This window comes from Podarcis raffonei, chromosome 17, assembly GCF_027172205.1.
Source record: "Podarcis raffonei isolate rPodRaf1 chromosome 17, rPodRaf1.pri, whole genome shotgun sequence".
In the NCBI taxonomy this organism is placed as follows: Eukaryota; Metazoa; Chordata; class Lepidosauria; order Squamata; family Lacertidae; genus Podarcis; species Podarcis raffonei.
This window is the reverse complement of record NC_070618.1, coordinates 10575994-10597686: the sequence shown is the minus strand read 5'-3', so window position 1 is coordinate 10597686 and position 21693 is coordinate 10575994. Positions and strand designations below refer to the sequence as shown.

The 21693-nt window shown below is 42.0% G+C and overlaps 1 protein-coding gene across 1 annotated transcript in view; it reads right to left on the bottom strand.

Annotated features, from left to right (window-relative positions):
* Positions 1–470: 470 nt before the first annotated feature.
* Positions 471–21693, bottom strand: part of DNAH6 (dynein axonemal heavy chain 6) — a 119206-nt gene continuing 97983 nt past the window's right edge. The window contains exons 70-77 of the mRNA XM_053371332.1: positions 19673–19794; positions 15198–15327; positions 11113–11240; positions 8381–8566; positions 5647–5719; positions 4540–4691; positions 1982–2204; positions 471–1077 (exon numbers count right to left, since the gene is read on the bottom strand). Of these exons, the coding sequence (XP_053227307.1) occupies positions 974–1077; positions 1982–2204; positions 4540–4691; positions 5647–5719; positions 8381–8566; positions 11113–11240; positions 15198–15327; positions 19673–19794 (1118 nt within the window). The 3' untranslated portion in view covers positions 471–973. The remainder of the gene's footprint in view (positions 1078–1981; positions 2205–4539; positions 4692–5646; positions 5720–8380; positions 8567–11112; positions 11241–15197; positions 15328–19672; positions 19795–21693) is intronic.

Here is a 21693-nt window from a genome sequence, read left to right as displayed (position 1 = left end):
CAATGGGTCCAAGTTGGGCCTCTTAGATGTGCCAGCCTTGCCAGCCTTTAAACTGGCACAGGCATGGGGCATTCCCCCCCCCCAATTCTGGCCAGTGTGAGTGGCAGGGCAGCACCGGTGCCCCTCAATCCAGCCTTGCCACTACCAGCCCCAGAGGTCAGGACTGCAGCCTAAAATATTTTCTCATGACATCAGTCAATTGATAAGGGCTTCTGATGACCAGATACTGATGTGACAATTATCATCATCATATGATGAGTTGACACTACTTATGCCATGTGCCTTCTATACAGGGAAGAACAAAGTTTATACAAACATGAGTACAGTAAAGGAGTTTGTTATTATTGGATCTATTGCTGAATGTAACATTTCCCAACTTTTTTGCAAGCTGCCAACTCCTATTGAAAATGGAGACAAGCAAGCATTGCTTATTTCCTTCCCCTCCCAATAACTATTATGGTGTGCACGTGTGTGTGAAAAGGAAACATTTATTGCATAAATTTTTCAGACAAAATGGAGTTAGCCATTCAATTGCCTATTGCAATTTTTTTTCTTAGAAACTTTTCCCATTATAAGCAATTTGCATTCGCAAAGAAATCAAGATATAAAAGCTTACAGCACAGGATTCACAATGTTATCCCTTTGATGCAAAGCATGTTTCTTCATTTGAAACATGCACATACTATAGGAGTAGGCTTAAAAAAAGAAAGAAAGGTACTACCGATGCATAAAATATTGAAGCAGTAAATGAAAAGCAAAGGAGAGCGGTGGGAAATGAACACTACATCCAACTTATTCATGAAGTCTAATGCAAATAAAAAATCAATTGAAAGGGAGGAACAGTTCTGACAGTGTGGTTATATAGCATACCAATGCGATGAGCGCGATGCTGATGTAACTTTACAACTCTGCACCTGCCATATGGTGCGAGCACAATGTAGACTTATGCTGGTGGACAGCAACCATGTCCCAACTATTCGTTCAGCTGGCAAAGCAATGCAGAGCCTTTGGAGATCCAATAGTCACTTGGCCTTTTGGAAGGCAATAAGACGGTGACCACAAAATTGGTGGAATGACCTAATTCAAAAAGTAACAAGAACTTTGTAACCATGTGTCCACTGGCTCTAAAGTTAGTAACCATTAGAACCTGTATAAAATACAGTACGTGAAATCTGGAGTAAGTAGTTCAACTCAGTTATTCCATTAAGACTGAATGCAACCTGAATATAAGGGCTGGGATACCAACAGACCTGATTCTCCCACCCACATTTTCCGCCCCCTTCCATCTTCTTACCAGGCAGTGGTGTGCTTTGGTGGCAAACTGCAAAAGGGCAGGCTTCCTCCTTCGCCTCTTTGGTGCCTGGTGCCTTGCATAGCTGTGCATAAGGCCAAAGCAATCCCTGGGGCATGCAGTTTTCCCAGGGGCTGGTGCAACATCAGAAGCCCCTCCTTTCCCTGCTATGGCTTGTCTGCAATCTTCCCAGGGAAACCGACAATATTTGGGTGCCCCTGGGAAAGCACATTTCCCAGCATTCTGGAAACCAGGGAAAGTGGCAAAAGGGACATATACAGAGGTAAATGCACCCTAATCCCACTCCAACCACGGTCACAGCAGCCACAGAGGAGAAGGGGTGGGAAGAGAGCACAGTGGCAGTCAGGGAGGTCTGTTTCCCTGCCACGTCAGTGGCCACGGTGGCAGCAATTGCCAACTAAGAGTTTAGGATACGAAGCTCACTAAACTTTATGTGGCTATTATGAGAAAATGTAGGTTACACGCTTTTGACCATAGTTGCCAGCCCCAATTTTGATCGAGCCGAGAAGCTCACCCTAATATTTTAAATTACTTAAGAGCCATGGCCTACTTGTAATAGCTCAGATGAGTTCATGTCTGGAGCGTCCACACATGCAGATTTTTCTTACTACGTACAAAACTAATTAAAATTATATGCTTCCCATCATTTTCATCAAAGAAACAAGTTACCTGTGGTGGACAGTGTTCCTGCTCTTGCTCCCGTTTTATAGAGTGGCGCATGATAGAGAGACGGGTCTGGCTCATAATTCTGATGTGGCTCAAAATGCACTACCGGCAACACTGGGTTCATTTGCCTAGGCAAGGCATCTTCGATGACCATCTCCTCATCGTCCCAGCGACTGGCATCCATAAACATGCCATGGACCAACACACCATCTTCAGGAGTGGGCAGCTGAAAGAAGTATCAAGAGGTGGGGGGGGGACCCACACGACTCTAGTCTAGTAGCCAACAAAAATAAACTTAATCATAAAAGAGGATCTAACTATTCACCTCTTGGCAATAACATGCTCCCTTTTTGTAAGAACTTACACACAAGGTGGGTGGCGCTGTGGGTTAAACCACAGAGCTTAGGACTTGCCGATCAGAAGGTCGGCGGTTCGAATCCCCATGACGGGGTGAGCTCCAGTTGCTCGGTCCCTGCTCCTGCCAACCTAGCAGTTCGAAAGCACATCAAAGTGCAAGTAGATAAATAGGTACTGCTCTGGTGGGAAGGTAAATGGCGTTTCCGTGCACTGCTCTGGTTTGCCAGAAGCAGCTTAGTCATGCTGGCCACATGACCCGGAAGCTGTACACCGGCTCCCTCGGCCAATAAAGCGAGATGAGCGCCACAACCCCAGAGTCAGCCATGACTGGACCTAATGGTCAAGGGTCCCTTTACCTTTACTTACACATTTATTTATTATACACAGGGTGAGTCTTTTAATAGAGGCCCCGTGGAGCATGTGTACTCTGTGTCCACGGGGCCTCTTTTAAAGGACTCACCCTGTATATATATTTAAAACCTCTTAGTTCACAATTAATAGAAAACTATCATTAAAAACTAGGAGCTAAAAACAATTAAAATCAACAGCAGACTAAAAAGAGATTGAAACACTTCAACATATGCATGGATAAGGTGACCCCGTATATAAACTGGTCCCAAGCCAACTGGGCTTTGTATACCAGTAACAACGCCTTGAACCTGACCCAGTAACAAACTGGCAGCCAGCTCAGATCCCTGAGCAGAGGTGTCATATGCTAATAGGGTCTCGCTCCTCTCGGCAACATTCTGCACTAAGCGCAAGGGGAGCCTGGGGTGGCTCACAAAGATACAATACGTGGACTCTCCTTGACTGGAGGTTTTTAAGCAGAGTTCTGATGGCCATCTGTCAATGATTCTTTGGTTGCAATGCCTGCATTGCAGGAGGTTGGACTTAATGACTTTTTGGGTTCCTTCCCGACATTACAATTCTACTGAGAACACCCTATCTCTGGTCCCCATTCTTCCTATTTGTCCTATTCCTAGTATTCTTACTACTGGGATCACACGCAGGGCTCCCTCCCCCGTATTTCTTGTGATAAATGGGGGGTGGGAAGCAACAGAAATTTAAATTACACTAGATAAATTCTGTTGTTCTTTAAATATAATTCTGAGGATTAGTGATGCTGGAGAAATCCATTGTAAATATCCTATTACATCAATTTCGTTTAGTCTGCCCACTTGACCCCCACTGTGGCACAGACAAGAGTCTGTTGTGAAAGCTATTCAACTTAGTTCTCAGCAACATTTTTTTAAAACAACAACAACACCATGCACATATCATAGGAAAAATAAATATGCAAATTGCTTTGAGATATATTTTAATTGCTTTTCTTGTTTCTGAAGTGTTGTTTCTTGCCAAGGCAGCCTATATGCACTGAAACTGCAGTCTTAAGTATGTCTACCAATAAATAAATCCCACGGAACTGAGTGAGGCTTAAGCCCAGGTAAATGGGGGTAGGATATGAACCTTAACCTGCTTCCTGTTGTGAATTTTCAAAAACAATAGAAAGCATCAATCATATTTTTTTTTCCACATGGAAAAGAAGTGATCACTTTGGTTGCCTTTGGATTTTATCTGTCCTCCTCAGTTAAAATTCTACCCTTTGGGACAAACTGGGGAGAACCATCTGGACATGACTGCTCATTTTAGACCCTCTGAGATATGTGTTTTAAAATTAAAATTCCTTCCCCCAAACAAGCTTATACTAATGGTGAAATCAACGCAGCATGAGTTGTCTTCTTCTTCTTCAGCGATCACTCATAGCCGAGTAAGATTGTCTCCCATGAACATGATCTTAACTGTGAGGCAGCATGAGTGGCTACAATCCCAACCCTATTTACATGGGAGCAAGCACAGCTCAATTCAGTGGGACTTACTTCTAAGCAGATATGATTAGGTTTGCAGCTATAGTTCAGTCATTAACTACGTCATTAACTTGTGTGACAAAGCCTCATTGTTTTTGCTGCAAAAGACTATTCACTAATTTTTAAATGGAACACACAGAGTGAATGTAAGTATCTGCTGATGACTGAGATATATATATTTCCGCATCAGTGGTGACAAAACAAAACACAGACTTGTGAAAATTCCAGGTGAAAGTGTGAATGAATATCAAAACAGATTGAGGCATGTTCTGCAGACCCAGAATAATATATTCTTTCTGTGTAAACAAATATTGTTCACAAACACAGGAACTTAAGTACCTCAGCATCCATTGGCAAGTCGTGTCCAAACGGACAAAACTTTGAAGCTTCTGCAACTTGCATTTGATCTCGATAGACAGGGATCATGTTATAACTAAAGCTAAGCTCATCAATTGGCAAGTTATATTTTCGAGCATGATTCTGAAGAGTACCTGAAAAATATAAGAGGGACACGTTTTAAAAGCAACAACAGTAATTATTCAGGGAGAGACTAACTAGAATTTAGGATAGCATTCGCAGAAAAGAAAAGCATTGACACATTTACTACTAGAAACCAAACCAAAATAGTAGCTGATTGTTTAATTTCCATACTTTCAAACTTTTTTCATAGAACACTGAATCATTATAAACCACTATGCTGAAGTAACTGTAATTAAACAAAGAAAAGATGAAAGCATACTGTTTTGGAGCAGAACACATAAATGCTTATTATGGCTTATTAGTTCACTCAGAATTGCTGCATTCACATTTTTATTTAATTTTATTATTACTTTTAAAATTCAGAACACAAAATACAATAAAGAGTCATTCATATTAACATTAGAATTCAAAGGCAATTCAAATGGAGACATTATTTTCCTGCTTGTTCTGTATACGAATGTCCAATTCAAATAAGAGGATGTGTGTTGCATTTAGCTAACTTTTGCCCAGAATAGATCCTTTAAAATTAATGGGCCTAAATTAGTAAGGGGTACTAATCTCAATGACTCTGCTCTGAGTAAATGTTAGTTGAATACAATTACACAAGTGCAAAGAAACAGTCTCTCTCTCACACATTTGTTGTTGGATAGGAATCCAAGGTACCCGAGTGTTCCATTTTAACAAATAAAATCTAGCTGATCAGCTGTTAGGATTCCTCTGCAAAAGTTTGATGGATTTAATCTCTTCCCCACTACCTACGTCAGAAAAAGACTATAGTTGGCACATCCTTGACTGCTCCATGCAGTCTTTAGGGTCTTCCTCTGCAAAAGTTTGTTTGTACTTCTGCAAATCATCTTGAGGTTTCCTCAAATCTGCGGGTACATCCTGTGCTATATATGTGTGGTACTGTTTTGATGCAGTCATTGTGCCAGAATATCAGAAACAGAGGGAATAGTGAATATTTACCTGTCAAAAATCCTTGTGGAAAAAAGAATCCAGAGATCCAGAATGATTTAGGCTTGCCTCTTTTGAGCCAGAACTGGGAAAACACACACAACAGATGATAGATATATACTAGGCGTAAAATCTGACATTCCATTTAACTCGCTAAACCAAGGATTGACCTCAGTTCATTTGCATTAATAACTGGGTTTAGCTAGAATTCTAGTCCTCCATCTAAGTGGATATGACTTTAGATTATTATTATTTTTTAAATCATTACTTTTGGCCCCAGTCCAGAAAACCTTGAGTACATCAGAAGGTGGCTCACTAATGGCTGCAGTTGTGGTTTTCACATATTGATTTGAGCTAAAGGCAACTCTCATGAAGATCAGAAGCCAATGGACCCTGCATTTCCTAGGAAACTGGAGTTGTAAAGGGCTTCTGAAGCCGATTCTTTTAGGTGGGAAGATGTGGTCCAGTCTTAACACAGCACACTCTTTTCTACCCCTGTCCGATCATCTGATAGTACACCATAGCTGTCAAGCGTCCCTTATTTGGCGGGACAGTCCCTTATCCCAGTGCCATGCCCCGCTGCTGTCCCTTATTGATGAGGCTTCGTTTGGCTGCTAGCTGGGCTTTCTGCCTTTGGCTCGGAGGGGCTCAGAAGTTGAACATACCTGTGGGCGGAAAATCCCTTATTTTGGCTGCTGATCCCTTATTTTCGAGGCTGCTGGTCCCTTGTTTTCAAATCTGTAAGTTGACAGCTATGTAGTACACCCTCCCATCAGATGTCAGTGAGATAAAGAACTACACAACTTTTAGAAGACACCTGAAGGCAGCCCTGTATCAAGTTTTTAATATTTGACATTTGTTATTATTTTGCTGGAAGCTGCCCAGAGTAGATGGGGAAACCCAGACAGATGGGCGGGGAATTATTATTATTATTATTATTATTATTATTATTATTATTATTATTATTACATAGTATCAAACAACAGCAACCACAAATGCACACATGAAGATGCCTTTTGCCCTTTTAATTCCACTGTGATTTTTTTGCCCACATGAACGTATCTATATGGTAATCAGAGGTGGGTTTCCAGGGCTGCATTGGTGGCAGGTCACATATGCATATGCATGTGCACATATGCAAACACCCCCTGCCTCCCACAAACTTGCCAACACACACACACACACACAGGAAGGCAGCAAGGAAGAGGAAAACATTCAACAGGCAGAGCTTCCATTATGTGCCTCCCCCCATATCAGTTCATTGGTGCTGGGTAGAGCTGATTGGCACATCTCTTCCTAGTGTCCGTCAGCTTGGTTGTGGGCAGGGTGTACAGTGGCATCTCAGTGGTTCCACTGTGCACGTTCCCTGCTCCTCAGCTGACTGGGCTGGCAATCATACTCTCCTCTCCCTATTGAACATCTGTTTGGCAAGCTGAGAGGAGCACAACTGCGATGGGGAGGAAGATCCATGGGGAGTCATCCTCTTGCATCCCCCTCCCCATGTAAATGGAACTCTGTGCTAAGGGAAGAATGGGATACAGGTGAATTGGGGGTGGGCAAGCAGACAGGCTGGAGGGAAGGCCTGTGGAAGCTGCATGTAGCCCAGGAGCTGTAGGTTGTTCACATGTGCTGCTAAGTAACCAGTTAATCCAATCAGGAGGAGCAATAGCACCATTACTCTCAACCCTGCATTGTGAAGAACGCCAAGAATGGGGAATATTGGCTTCAATTTGCAAATTGTTCCCTGGTTTGTTTGTTTGCTGTGACTCATATTTGGCAGCAGCACTTATTAATTCAAGTGAGAAGGAAGCCAAGTTGCAATAAATGGGGAAGGCCTGCATTTTTCACATGGTTTTCTATTACTCCACTCATTAGTGTTTATATTCTTTGTATGGTGTTTCCCCCTTATCTATTCTTCCTAATAAACCAGCCTATGGCCTTCATTCCTTCAACACTTCAATTGCCTGAAGGTCCCTGCTTTTTTAGCTGATGCTGTTCATTCCTTCTTCCTAGTTCTTATGCCTGAAATTCCCTTGTAAAACACCCACATGGTGCCACCTCTCTCAGTTTCTTCAAAGCCCTTGCTAAAAAAGACTTTGCTCCAATCCCTTCATCCCATAAAGAAATGAAGCCAAAGCACATGTAAGTGTCTATTCTTGTCCTTACACTTGTCACAGCAAATTCCCTCTCCTCGGCAAACACCTCCCTGAATCTCCAATGGAAGTGGAACTACCAAGAGGGACCTGTCTGCTGATCTTAATACCCAAGAGCATTTGAATGGAAGGAGATGGTCTTTCACAAATTTTGGGCCTAAGTCATATAGGGCTTTAAACCCTGGTGTGAGAGCCTTGAATTGGAAATGAACTGCAGCTGTTTTAAAGCAGGGGTTATACAAGTTCCAAATCAAACCCCAGGCAGTATTCTGCATTTTGGATCTAATTTCAGTTTGTTGGCCCCTATGCAACTGCCTCCAAGTAACAGCCTAGCACCTCACCCGCCTCTCCTGATTGAGAGGGAACAGAGCTGCAAAAGCTACTCAGGGCATGAACCTGTTTTTTGCTTGTATTTTGTAAAGCTATATTACTGGGTGTAACAAGAATAATTAATATGTGCCATTTTAAGTGCCAGCTTTTGAGACAGGGATTCCAAATGAAAGGACTTGCTTTTGTAATATCCCCCACAGTTGAAAGATCAAAGTCAGCTCTGAACCCAAAATTAGCCATTAACCAGCAGCATTTATACTTACATCTACAAAAGCCGTCCTTAGCACGAGATCTTTGACCCATCCTCCTAAAGGTTTCAGCGATGGATAGGCTGCATTGGCCCACAGGGATGGAACCTGGTTGTTAAGAAAGCTGTGGTACACTCTCTCCATTTCTTCCGACATCACGACGAATCCTGCAATAGCTTTGTTAAGCGTTTGTAGAGAGGTCTGGAAGTTAAACAATGATAGTGTTTTTTATGGTGCCGTGGAAAACCAAGGCCTCTTATGACAGTCCAATCAGGCTCATAATGCCCCTCTCTCTTTGCTTTTGCTGCAGTCAATCCTCCAGCAGGAGGCTGCTTCATCCCTCCTTCCCTTTCACAGCAGGAGCAGGAAGAGGAGAAGGAGTTGTGCCGCGCTCAGTTCTGCACTTCATCTCTGCACTTTTGGAACATCGAGGGGCTCATGGATGTAGCCAGGATTTTTGTTAGGGGGACAGAACCTCAGTTAGTTAAGCATTTTTATTGATTTAGGGGGGCAGCTTTGCCCTTATTGTAACAACTTCATGATGAGTACCGGCACCTATTTTTCCTAGAAGAAAAGCACTGCTAGAAGAAAACTGATGGCTTTTTTGAAAATGCAAAATCCACAGGCCTAACACTGATTAATTTTATACTAAAGGCACGGGAACTAGTTACATATTTTTAGCTTCTTGCCCCAAAATGCTTCAGCCAAATGGAGGCAGTAAAACTTTCTTGACTGGCATTGGGGATTATCTGTAATCAAACACTACACAACCAAATATGCAGAGAAACAAGGGTGAAAATTCCCTGTTAGTAAAATTATATGCCAGTAAAAACAGTGATATGTTCTTGGAGCTGTTATCCTGTTTTGTCCACTCCATTCCTCCAAGGTTATTGAGTATTTTTAGCAGTAATGAAGATTGATAACAATTAATTTAAAAAACCACTATATGCTACTGTGCCACAAAGTTTACTGCAACCCTTATGGGTGGCAGAGAAAATCATAAAATCAATCTTGCATTCTGTGAAAGCAGCACTTCCAAATGCAGCCACTGTAGCAATGTGTAGCAGCCAGGGACTCCTCAGTCCTTAGAGCCAAAGATATATGATCCCGTTCTGTGGCCAAATCGCTATGCTGGGGGAAAGCCAGGTGGAAAGTACTTAAATTATCTAAGCTGCAGAAGAAAAGAGAAACTTTTGAAAGGGAAGAATCAAATTATATAGGGAATGAGAGGCTAAGGAAGGACAGATGTGAAGTACAAGAAGCTTTGGACATTTCATTTCATGTCATGTGATGCAGCATTTAAAAACTATGAGGGTTTCCTTCTCCAATTTCCTTCGCAAGATTGAAATCCTACGCATGCCATCTTGGATGTAGATGCAATTGAAGTAAATGGGATTTACTTCTGAGAAAGCATGAATAGGATTGCACTGTAGGGCCTGGCCTCAAGCAAGAGCACTGGAGCATTGTGGAACAAGCTGTACGAGGCAGAAGTAGGAGGGTGTTGCTTTAGCTTCAAGCACACACCTTTCTCTTGCTTTTATTAGAATGTCACCGGTGTATGCTTTACAAGAGTGATAAGCAAAAGGCGACTCCCTGTTGTACCATCTGAATTCCATGAATGGGGAAGAAAACAAGAGCAGAGGAGAAAAGAGAGGCAAGAGCAACAAGGCACCAGTACACAGACACTTGCTTTTGCCAAAAACAAACACACAGATGTGACCACGATACATTTCTTCACATATCCTCCGTAAAATTACCACGTGATATATTACAGCTTCATCAGTTTCCCTGTGGATTCGTAGTCTGGAGAAGTTGGTTATCTGGTCCAACCAGACTGCCAGCCCACCAACCAACCTATTCCTTATGTCTTCCAGGGAAAAAACAGATGACAAAGGTCCGTACAGTTAAAGCTATGGTTTTCCAAGGTGTACCAACTGCAGAGTCACTGCCACCGTACCCTGAAACTCCCCGTTTTGAAACTTTGTACTGCCTGGTGCTCTCAGGAAACCACCAGCAGGAGTGGGAGTCTACTGCCCACCTTGGTGAAGCTGAGGTTGTGACAGACCCAACAGCTCTCCTCTCCACTGATGGGAGACTGGTGTAGAGGCAAATATCCTATACCCCATCCCAGTGAACAGTGCTGGGTGGTTAACATGGCACTGTAAGTAGACACAACATATCACATCCAGATTCAAGGGAGGAGAGGAAGGATGGGCCTTAGGAATCCCTGTCATATAAGAATGCATGTTCCCTGCAATAATAAAATATCGAAGCATTTTATTAGATGCCTTGTTTTCAAAACTCTTTTTTTTAAAGTCATTGTCATTCCCCAAAATATTTAAAGGACAAGTACATAATATTTCTCTTTTTATAAGATAATTTGTAAACTCCTTAGAGGTTTTCTTACAATCTAGTAGCCTACAAATTTAACAGTTCATAAATTTAAGAAACAAACAAGTTCTAAACGATGCTTTGCTGACACCTTAAGACAGTGACACAACAGATAATTGGTTGGCCTTACAGGTTCACTGCATTCTCCCAGCAGAATCTCAAGAGCCTTTTCATTATATTCAGCTCTGGTTTATTATATTATGCTAAGATCAGGAGCTTCTCAAGAGTAGCTTTTGGGGCATATTGATTCTTAGCATAATAAGGCTGCCCTTCCACAGCACTGGCTTCTAAATACAAGCACAGCAAATCAGTAACATCAATATTTATGCCAGCCAAGGAAAAAAATATGGTTATACCCTTAACAGAATGAGAAGACGGTTGAAACGATCCACTTCTTGCCCAAGGACTGTAGTCAGAGAGTCCAGCCGCCCTTTGTCATCCTTGACAAAAAGGGCTTCAGCAGCCACGTCCATGTCAAGTTTTTCTGCAACACAAATGCTGATTTAATCTCTGAACAAAGCTTGTCCATGTCATTACCATCCATTTAGAACATACAGCCATCGTCAGGAACTATTTTTTTTAAAAAGAATATTAAGGGCCTTATTTTCTACTAAGTAAGAACTCGGGGGCTAGCAAGCAACATGAGAAATTCCCTCTGACCCACTTTCATACATGGTTTAAAAAAACGGCACAAGCCCAACAGGCCCAGTGGTCTCTTACACTCTTGACAGCAATAGAAGCATTTGGCAGAGCCATTTCTGCACCTGTTGTTAGGATTAAGGATGTACCTTGAACCAGGAGTCTAACCTTCATAAATTCATTCAGCTCACCACAACTTCTCTCATCCTGCTCATAGGGGTGTGTGTGTGTGTGAGAGAGAGATGAGATGAAATGCAACAGAGGGTAAGTCTGCATGGATGACAACCAGCCTTTCTAGTCCCACTGGGCAATGGTTGGGTTCTCTCTGGCCACCCCTCTGCTCAATCTCTCTGTCTCCTCTTCAACTCCATGTTGCGTGGACCAGAATGGCCAACCTCACAAGGGAAGTAGATTTCATTGTTCACAGCAGTGATTCAATTGAAGCCCTTTGTTTCAATAAAAAGCTGGTTAGAGCAATGATTGCAAGTTCAATCACTGTATGGGACAGCTGCATATTCCTGCATTGTAAGGGGCTGGATGATCCTCAGGGTCCCTTGCAACTCTATGAGTCTATGATAAAGGGAAACGACGAATGTATGTGCTGAAGACAAGACACCACAAACAAACTTATCTAACTACCGGTAATCTTGCCATGTTTGACAAACTGGCAGGCGTCATACACTTGACATTTACAGATTATACATGAGGGAAAGCAACCTTGAGTTCCAAAACAGCTGACAGCTTTCCAGGGAATGGGATTTATCAATCCTATGCCCTTGGTGAAGGGAGGTGGTGCTGGTAGGAAGGTTAGCAAACCAAACAGTTCTCAGGAGGCGGAAACACAGTTTTTGCTTCTAACAAATAAAAGATAAGCTCCTGTGGCCAGGTGGGACTGCCTCTAGAATAGTTGCTATGTAAGAAGGGAAAAGCAAGCCTGGTATGAAAAGCATGTATGCCCTCCTGATACCTTGAGAGGAGCAACTGAAGACCACAAACAACTTCTGCTGCTGGGATACATGACATTTTCTAACACGGGTTCCTCAAGCAAGGTTATTTGCTCCAGGCTAATAGAATCTGGAGCTATCCCTGTAAAGAGGTCTGAGCTAGTTGCTCCAGACTCAGACCACATGGCTCTTACAAGCCATTCTTGTATTCATAAACCAATAATTTAGGAACTTTCAGCACTGAAACTATGTCAACTTTTACTGCCTGTGCAATTTTCTCTGAATGTTGTATGGAGAAATCACATGAATTTGACGTTTTAACTTCCCAAACGTGTGGTCTTTTTCTATGCTGAGGAAGAGGGGAACTTTGGAAGAAACTTAGACGGGTATCTTTTAAAGGTCTAATGGCCTATATTTCCAAGCTTTACTTTGCTGCATATTTTGTGATTTTAAATCTCTGCTGTGGTTCTCTCACCAAAGTGTACTTGGTATCCAGAGAATTCTTCTTTTATATTTATTTATTTATTTTCTTTCTTTCCTTCATTCCAACAGAGAATACATCTCACTGAACTACATCTAAGAAAACACGCATAGGATTGTACTGCAGGGCTCTCCAGGTTTGTGGAAAATAGCATTTTTCATTTCTGGTCTGCACTAGCTCAAGACAGTTATAGCTGTCAGAATGGTTGACAGATTACTTAGTAGGGCTGGCAACCAATTAAACATTTTCCTTCCTTAATTAACTCTTTTGCTTTGAGTAATTGCTTGATTAATTAAGTAGATATTGTGTGGGTATTTATTTAAAACAACAGCTTGTCTCAACTAAACAAGAGAGATATAGCATTCTTCACCACATGACCTGCCTCAGAAAAGATGAATATAAATTGTCCGCAAGAATGCTACCTGCACCGCATGCTGCTTCTCAGGGGAAGCTCCAATTAAAATAAGAGTTTTAAATCAGTGAATAATAAAATAATTATGTTAAAGCTGTCTGTTGTTGTTGTTGAAAAGCTGTTTTCATAGTCAGTGCTGGGCAACATAGCCAACCAAGCCAAGCCATTTCAAGATAAGTTTGTTGTTGTTTTGGCAGAGTGCAGGATCTTACTTGTGTGTTTATCAGATATTTATCAATTATTAGAGGGCAGCCAGGACATTTGAAGTGATTTCCTACAAATATTTTCTGAAAAGCAAAAGAGAAGGTCAAGAGGCAGTAGAGGAGCAAGCTGATTGGGTGCCTGGGATGACGCATATGTCCTGCACCTAGGGGTGGGGCAAGCCAGGGCAGGATGCTCTGCAGGACCTCCGTAGAGTCTGCCTGCCTCCTCCCACTCTGCCACCCTACAGCTGAGGGGGAGGCAGCAGGGGGACCATTTGGGGCAGCTCAGAGCCTGCGGGTGCCCAAGCCACTGCGTCACTCCCAGAAGAGACATGTGGCTCGGGTGCGCTGCAGGCCCTGCGGTGAGTGCCATCCGGCATTTTGTCAACCTCCTCAGTGGTGACACCCTGGGTGGATTGCCTCCACCGCACCCCCTTCCTCCGCCCCTGTCAAGAGGGTACAGAACAAGGCTTCAGGCAGATTCTGCCCCTCATATTGCTGATCTTCTTCAGAACAGAAAAGCACACGTAAGTTTTCATTGGAAGCGGAAGCACATTGTTCTCTAAACAACAACAACAACCCTACATAGAACTTTGCAAGGTACCAGCATGCAGATAGTTGCTGGCATCCATCTCTCTCTCAGCAATGGAAAAGTGCGCCATTAGGGGGTAAAGTCAAATTGCTGGGAACAGCGCCTGCTGTGGCATGGGCATCTACTGGCTAGTGTATGCGACTTTTAACGCCTATATTCTGTTTTCTAACCCTCAGAAGTTCTCAAAGTGGCTTACAAAAAGTTTTTTTTTTTTTAAATAGAATAAAAGAGCACACATTCAAGTGTGGTGTCAGGAACAGAAATAACATGGTGTTCGTATGGTGCCATGGTTATTCAGGTGGTATTTCCTGCCCTCGTCCCTGGGTCTTGATTACGGTTAACCTTCAGCCTTCACCTGTGACCTCTGAGGTGAGGGAATGGATTCAAGCAGCTGGAACTTGCTTGGCCTATGATGGAGGCAAATCTTCCCTTGCTAACATTATAGTCATATCTCTCTTCACAGATTCTTAAGAAGTTTTTTTCAGTTGTTGTAGAAACATCTGCGAATCTTCTAGGCATCTCTTGGCTGAGAAACTTTCATATATGTATGTGTATGAGACAAAAGTTGGAAACCTAGGCCTACTCTATGGGAGATAAACCTGCTGGAGGAAGAACTGGCAAAACTTGGATTCAACAGCAGACTCAGCTGCTTCTAAAGTTGATCATGAGTGGGCCCCTCCGGGAGCGATGGGACGTGGTGGCATTCTGTTGCTCCCAGAGGGAATTGTAGGGGAAAGACATGTAGAACTGGGATGGACCAATTCTCAATGAGTCTGTCCATCCCTGTGACCACAGATCAACATGTTGGCATTTTTCCACACAAATCCCACTCTCCCTACTTGCTGCTTCTCTCTTATCCACCAAATATTTCTTATTCTCTTAAAAATCCTAAACTACGCCTCCCCCGCTACAACCCATCTCAGGTTGGGGCATGACCTGTATGTGGAACTAAGTGAGAGAGTTAGGCCAGCAGTCAGGGAGAGCAACTTAGTGACACAGAGAGAAGGCATAGGTTTTCAGCTATGAGAATTAACACTGCTTGTAGCATGATCTATCTCTTAAAGATCAATGGCATAATTCCAGCGATCGGCTGTTTCCTAAATCAGGGAATTAAGTGGGGGAAACTACATCAGCAGTCATATTACAAAAGAAAGTTAGTGCTTTCCATACCAGGAATTTTAGCCAGGATTGAGGTAGCAAGCTCCTCAACAATCTCGTCATTGCTTTTTCCTGTTCCTTGAGCAGTTGATCGTGGCTGTACATCAAGTATTGTAGTAATGAGGGTATTTGTCTCTTTGCGCTGTAATAAAGAAGCGATACATTCTAATTTGCACCTCAATTTTTAGGGTGTCCATGTTCAAAATAAATTATTTGATTTCCATAAGAAACATTTACGTTTATAAATCTGTCTACCCATTTAATTCCTTCTTCATGCTCAAAAGATAAAACATGGCCACAGATGGTTGCATATGAAACTCATCATAAAGTAGAAGTTTTACATTTTGTTCCCTTCAAAGTTTGCCACTTGTAAAAGTGCATCTATCGTACATTCTTGAATCCTGACACCCATTTCCATTATTGATTCAATATAAGAATTTAAATCCCTCAATATCTATAAAATTAACAATAACTTTTAGTACTTTCATTTGAAAAAGCACTAGTCCACTAAACTTTGTAGAATGCGTTATCAAATGTAGCTATAATAATAACAACAGAGAAAAGTTAACATTTAATGATTTTTGATAATTATCTTGCTAGCAGAAGATATAAAATCCTTTCTCTAGACTGTGAGTTTTATGGATGGGTTCTTCTTGGAGGGGGGTAATACCATCTCCCACTTCTTATAGCACTGAATCTTAAACACTGCTTCATTAGTCTAGTTTATAATGAACGATGCACCATAAGCAAAATGTAATAAATACATTTTTAAAAACCCAGTCCTGATTTAAAAAGAATATTGTTTTTCATATCTGCTTCTTGGGGGGGGGGATGATTTGAACTTCATATGCAAGTTATAATTTGTTATGGCAATATTTAAAATAGGTACTGCTGAAATGTTTATTCAATGTAACTTCTGTCTCACTGAGTCACTGTTGAAGTGACTGTGTTGGCTATTAACCACCATTAACATTCATTTTTTTAACCGCTGACCTTTCTCTCACTGTTTTGCCCCCTTAAACAAACACTCACAGAAAGTGTAGCCATTGTCCTAATGTGATTCTATTATATTTATTAATATAACCAAAAATAGGCTTGACTTTTATTTTGTGATTGTTAAAATGTGAGTCTGACACATATCTTTCTGCAATAACATTAAAGGTAAAGGGTAAAGGGACCCCTGACTATTAGCTCCAGTCGTGACCGACTCTGGGGTTGTGGCGCTCATCTCGCTTTATTGGCCGAGGGTGCCGGCGTACAGCTTCCAGGTCATGTGGCCAGCATGACTAAGCCACTTCTGGTGAACCAGAGCAGCGCACAGAAACGCCGTTTACCTTCCCGCTGGAGCGGTACCTATTTATCTACTTGCACTTTGTACTTTCAAACTGCTAGGTTGGCAGGAGCTGGGACCGAACAACGGGAGCTCACCCTGTCGCAGGGATTCGAACTGCCGACCTTCTGATTGGCAAGTCCTAGGCTCTGTGGTTTAACCCACAGCGCCACCCACATCCCTGCCCTGAGACCTTAGGGTGAGGAGTGGATGATAAATAAATAAAATTATAGTAAAGATTTATTTTTCTATCATCCTGATTATGCTTATTATTTTTCATTATTAATCCATCCAAAACCACATTTTAAAATTTGTTGTTTTTTTCTGGGCAAAGTATGTGGAGAAATCATAAGCGCACCCTGCAAGGCATGGCTTGAAAAAAACGAACTGAGTTTTTTGGGGTATGGTGGATTAGTCGGGGAGTCATGAACACACCTGTACCCTGAAATATGTTCCATTCTAGAACTAAGTGGTGTATTTGGCAGGTGGGTGCGGAAATACAGAGCCCACCCCGCCCTGTCAGCATCCCTATAAATTCATTTTACTTCCTTGGCCATCGCCATCCTTTTCCCAGCAGTTCACCCTCAAAATGAACTCAATTTACACTTCTGGGTGGGATTTCCCTTCATCCACACTCATTTTTATGTATAAATTCAGCTAATGTTTATTTTTCCAAACCACCCTACTAAATTCTCATTGCCTTAAGTCGTTCCTCCTGCAATTTGTTACAATTCAAGCAGTATCACTAAGGCGGGTGTACAGGAATCCTGCCTCCAATGGAGCCTCCACTTTCAGTGGCAGTCAATCCTTCTGCTTAGAACAGCAGGATAGCTGACGGCAATGAATTCACAATGCATCATCTGTAAGCTCAAATGTGAGGTGGGAGGTGGTGGGATTGATTGGAGTACATTTTCTTTAATCGCCCTTTAATTTTATTTGACCCATGCAAAGTGTTCTCCCCCAGAGAGACAGCGCAGCACAACAGCATTTCCATTTGCCTTGACTGAAAAGAAATATACAGATGATATGTCGTGTCATGACAGAGTCACACAACTATAACAATGTGTCCTCTCTGCTTTGGTTTGGAGGGGGGCAGGTGACTCCAGCTGTGCTTTCCAGTGCACTGAAGGCATCAGCTTACACAGCTAAACAAAGAACGCCACACAGACAACTGCATTTGCAAATGCAATGCTCTTTGCAAACTTCCTTGATGGCCCTATTCAATTTGATGCATCTAATGCCAGCATGTGCCTAGGTCGTCCCATACAGTGGTACCTCGGGTTACAAACGCTTCGGGTTGCAGACACTTCAGGTTACAGACTCCGCTAACCCGTAAGTAGTACCTCAGGTTAAGAACTTTACTTCAGGATGAGAACAGAAATGGCGCGGCAGCAGCAGGAGGCCCCATTAGCTAAAGTGGTACCTCAGGTTAAGAACAGTTTTAGGTTAAGAACAGACCTCCGGAATGAATTATGTTCTTAACCAGAGGTACCACTGTATTATCACTTTTTATAGTGGGTGATCATAACTGTCTTTGCCTGCCATTTCAGAGCCACCCCTTTGCTTGACAATATAAGGTGTTAATATGCTAGCTACCTGACAAGAAAAAAAATGACAAAGAAGAGTAAGTGGTGTGTGTGCTCATCACCTTCTCATCCTCACTTGACCAGACAGACAGTAACCCTGAGGCAAGGTGCATACTTCAACAGACAATGACCAGCTTGTTGAGCTTTCAGCCAGATCTGAACTAGTCATAAAATAGTCATAAAAATAGCATTACTTTCAATAAAGAACTGGATCAGATAGCAAAGTAAGAATTCAAGTGAAATGGTACAGGTGATGAGTTTGTCAAATCGTAATCTGAACCAGCATCAATAATCAAATTACATCTCTAATTGTTACTAACATACTTCTTTTCCAATGATAAGACATGCTTCAATAACTGGCTACATTTGCAAGTCGCACTAAACCATAGTTTAGCATGGTGGGAACCTCAGGTGTGTGTACCCTTTCTCCCATCTTGCTTGGCGAGGAAGACCTTTCCCCTTTCAGTTTTGCTCAACCATAGTTTGTCGGTTTGTCTGAACCAACAAACTGTGGTTAACATTATATATACACTGTACTTTTCCATGTATAAGACGCCACCATGTATAAGACGACCCCTATTTTTTGAACCCAAAATTAAGAAATCAATATTTTAAACATCAAACAGAGCAACTTTGATATTTTATTAAATATTCAAAGCACCAGAACTGGCTTCTGGCAGCTTCTTCATGGCAACCGCGGGAACGTAAATAGTGTTTTTTTAAAATATATACCCCTGTTCATTCACCATCCGTGTATAACAAGACCCCAAATTTTGGACTTTTTTTTTTAGTAAAAAACATTGTCTTATACACTGAAAAATATGGTAAGCTTGTTTAAAACAAGCCAACTTGTTAGACAGCATTAAGTCACAGTTCCCCAGGTCAGATGTTAACAGACACACAGATCTCTTCACCAACTATGATGTGCAATCAGAATAAGGATGTGTGTGAAGGAATATCACGCAGTCATGATGCACACAGAGTTCAGGAATCATGGTTTATGAAGCAGTGCACAAATGTCCAAATGTGCCCCATCAAGCACAGAAATGCAGTTTGGATGTCAATTGGGGCTTTCTGTGCAATTTTAACTGAATATTAATAATCCCCCACTTGGCTTAAATAAATCTAATCTCCACTGAGAATGCTAACTACACATGCACATTAGGATGACCTTCAGTAAATATTTTTTTAAAAAAATTGCTTCAGAATTGTTTAAGGAAACTGAATAGCATAAATGTATTAAATCTGAATGAACTGGTTGTCGTTGTAACTTTAAAGCTGTTCTTCCTCTCATTAGAGTTTTAAAGCCCATTAGATCATAAATTGTTACAGATACTATTGATGTTAATGAAAGGCAGCTTTTGAATAAATCATAATATGATTTTAAAACAAAACAAAAGCTACTACTTTTTGGGGAAGAAGCAGCCATGTGTGGACTGCTTAGCAATCACTGCTTGTTATTTCTCTTCAACCAACTGCAACCATTAAACCAAACTCTCCTTTAATGTTAAGGAGTATAACTCATTTATCTTAATTACCTTAGAGCACATATCTTAAATATATTCACAAACCTGGAAAGCTAAATTGGCATTTTCATGCATTCCAAATATTTCTGGGTCATCAATCAAAGGAAGGTTTTCAATGTAGTCTTTAAAATCTTGCAGACTGTCAGCCACTGGGGCAAAATATATACCTATTGTATAGAAAGGCAAACACAGCAGAAAAAGGTTAAAGGTAAAGGTAAAGGTACCCCTGCCCGTACGGGCCAGGCTTGACAGACTCTAGGGTTGTGCGCTCATCTCACTCTAGAGGCTGGGAGCCAGCGCTGTCCGCAGACACTTCGGGGTCACGTGGCCAGCGTGATGAAGCTGCTCTGGCGAGCCAGCACCAGCGCAGCACACGGAAACGCCGTTTACCTTCCCGCTATAAAGCCGTACCTATTTATCTACTTGCACTTAAGAGTGCTTTTAAACTGCTAGGTGGGCAGGAGCTGGGACCGAAAGACGGGAGCTCACCCCGCCGCGGGGATTCGAACCGCCGACCATGCGATCGGCAAGTCCTAGGCGCTGAGGTTTTACCCACAGCGCCACCCGCGTCCCTCAGAAAAAGGTTAGTCACATACAAAACTAATTCAGAATCATAGTACATACATGTGCTTTGTAGTTTTATGAATATGAGGGTACAAGACAGCCAAAAATTTAGATTAAAGTAGTGACAGAATTTAAGGTTTGAGGTGTTTAATTAAGCTTGCTTTAAAAAAAAAATGTATGTGCCAAAGGAAGCACAGTCTGTAGTGTAAGCCCCAATATTTAGCATGGGTAAACACTAACTAAATTAGGCAGATTTCTGAAGCGTGTATTAGGACAGTAATCCCAGCCAATCAACAAGTGTTAATTGAAAAGACTAATTTTCTTGTTAGGTGAACTGGCCCGGGGGATAGAACATTTGAAGTTCAAAGTATCAAAAGGGCTGAGTGTTGAATAGATGTGAAAAGCCAATCCCCTTTGAGGTAATGAGCTTCAGCACATCAAAGGAGGCGACATCCCCTGGCTTATAAGAGGGACCAGAATTTAGGGTATGGGAGAAGATATGGGGTTAGGGCTGGAGTGATGCAATCAGGCAGCATAAAAGGAACCATTAAGGTGGGTTGTGCCTTGCAGGGCAACATAGGCTGCAGAGAAAGGATAGTGCTGGGCTTATTGTTGCTGCTGTTAGGAAATAAGCTGGTGTTTTGGGCTTCTGCTGTTGCAGGACTTCCTCTCTCCCCTCCCTGCAGGTCTCAGCAGTCCTGCATCTGCTCCACAGGGTCTCCTAGGTTTGTGGAAGAAATCTGAGGGATCTCCAAGCGGGAGAGAGGAAGGGCAAGTTCGATTGGCTTGAATGGAAGCAAGTTGTGTAAGCGGGTGGGAACAGTTGGATACCATCCAGTACTAATAAACAAACACCACCATGAAGGTAGTTTTCAAACACATTTTGAAGGCACCACCTTCTAGGAGGATGGATCTGTGGATCTGTTCAGTGTGACCAATGCAAACAGGGCACACAAATGATAAATATCCAGGTGTTACTTATATTTAACCATCTACAAGGATGTAATGCATCCGGTGTGATTCAAAGACTCACGAGGACTTCAGACCTTCCAATAGTTCTTGACGCTTTTCCCTTGTGTTAAACTTTAAACTCAGACGATCTAATAAAGACTTTAAGGAGTTCTTGTAAAGCTTATAAAATATGCAGTAATCTCTTTAGAATCTATAAAGCCTGCAGGCCTCCTAAATCCCTGAACTGGGGCATTTCTGTTAATAACTTTAACATGCTGCTCTAATCGGAAAAGTTAACTGTGTAAAAATAGCACAGTGAAGTGAAATGTTTATGTTGTGATTCCCAGAACAGATATGCAATTTACATATTACAGTGAAATAAAACTGCCCTTTCCTAACTGGTTTCCTATAAGTGTTAAATTGAATCTGTATGGATTTACATTCATCCGTGTGTGTGTGTGTGTGTGTGTGTGTGTCTGTGTTTTAAAAAGCTTCAGTAATTGCATCCCCTTAACAAGGCAATCATGTCTAAGCAAAGCAAGGTGTTGCTG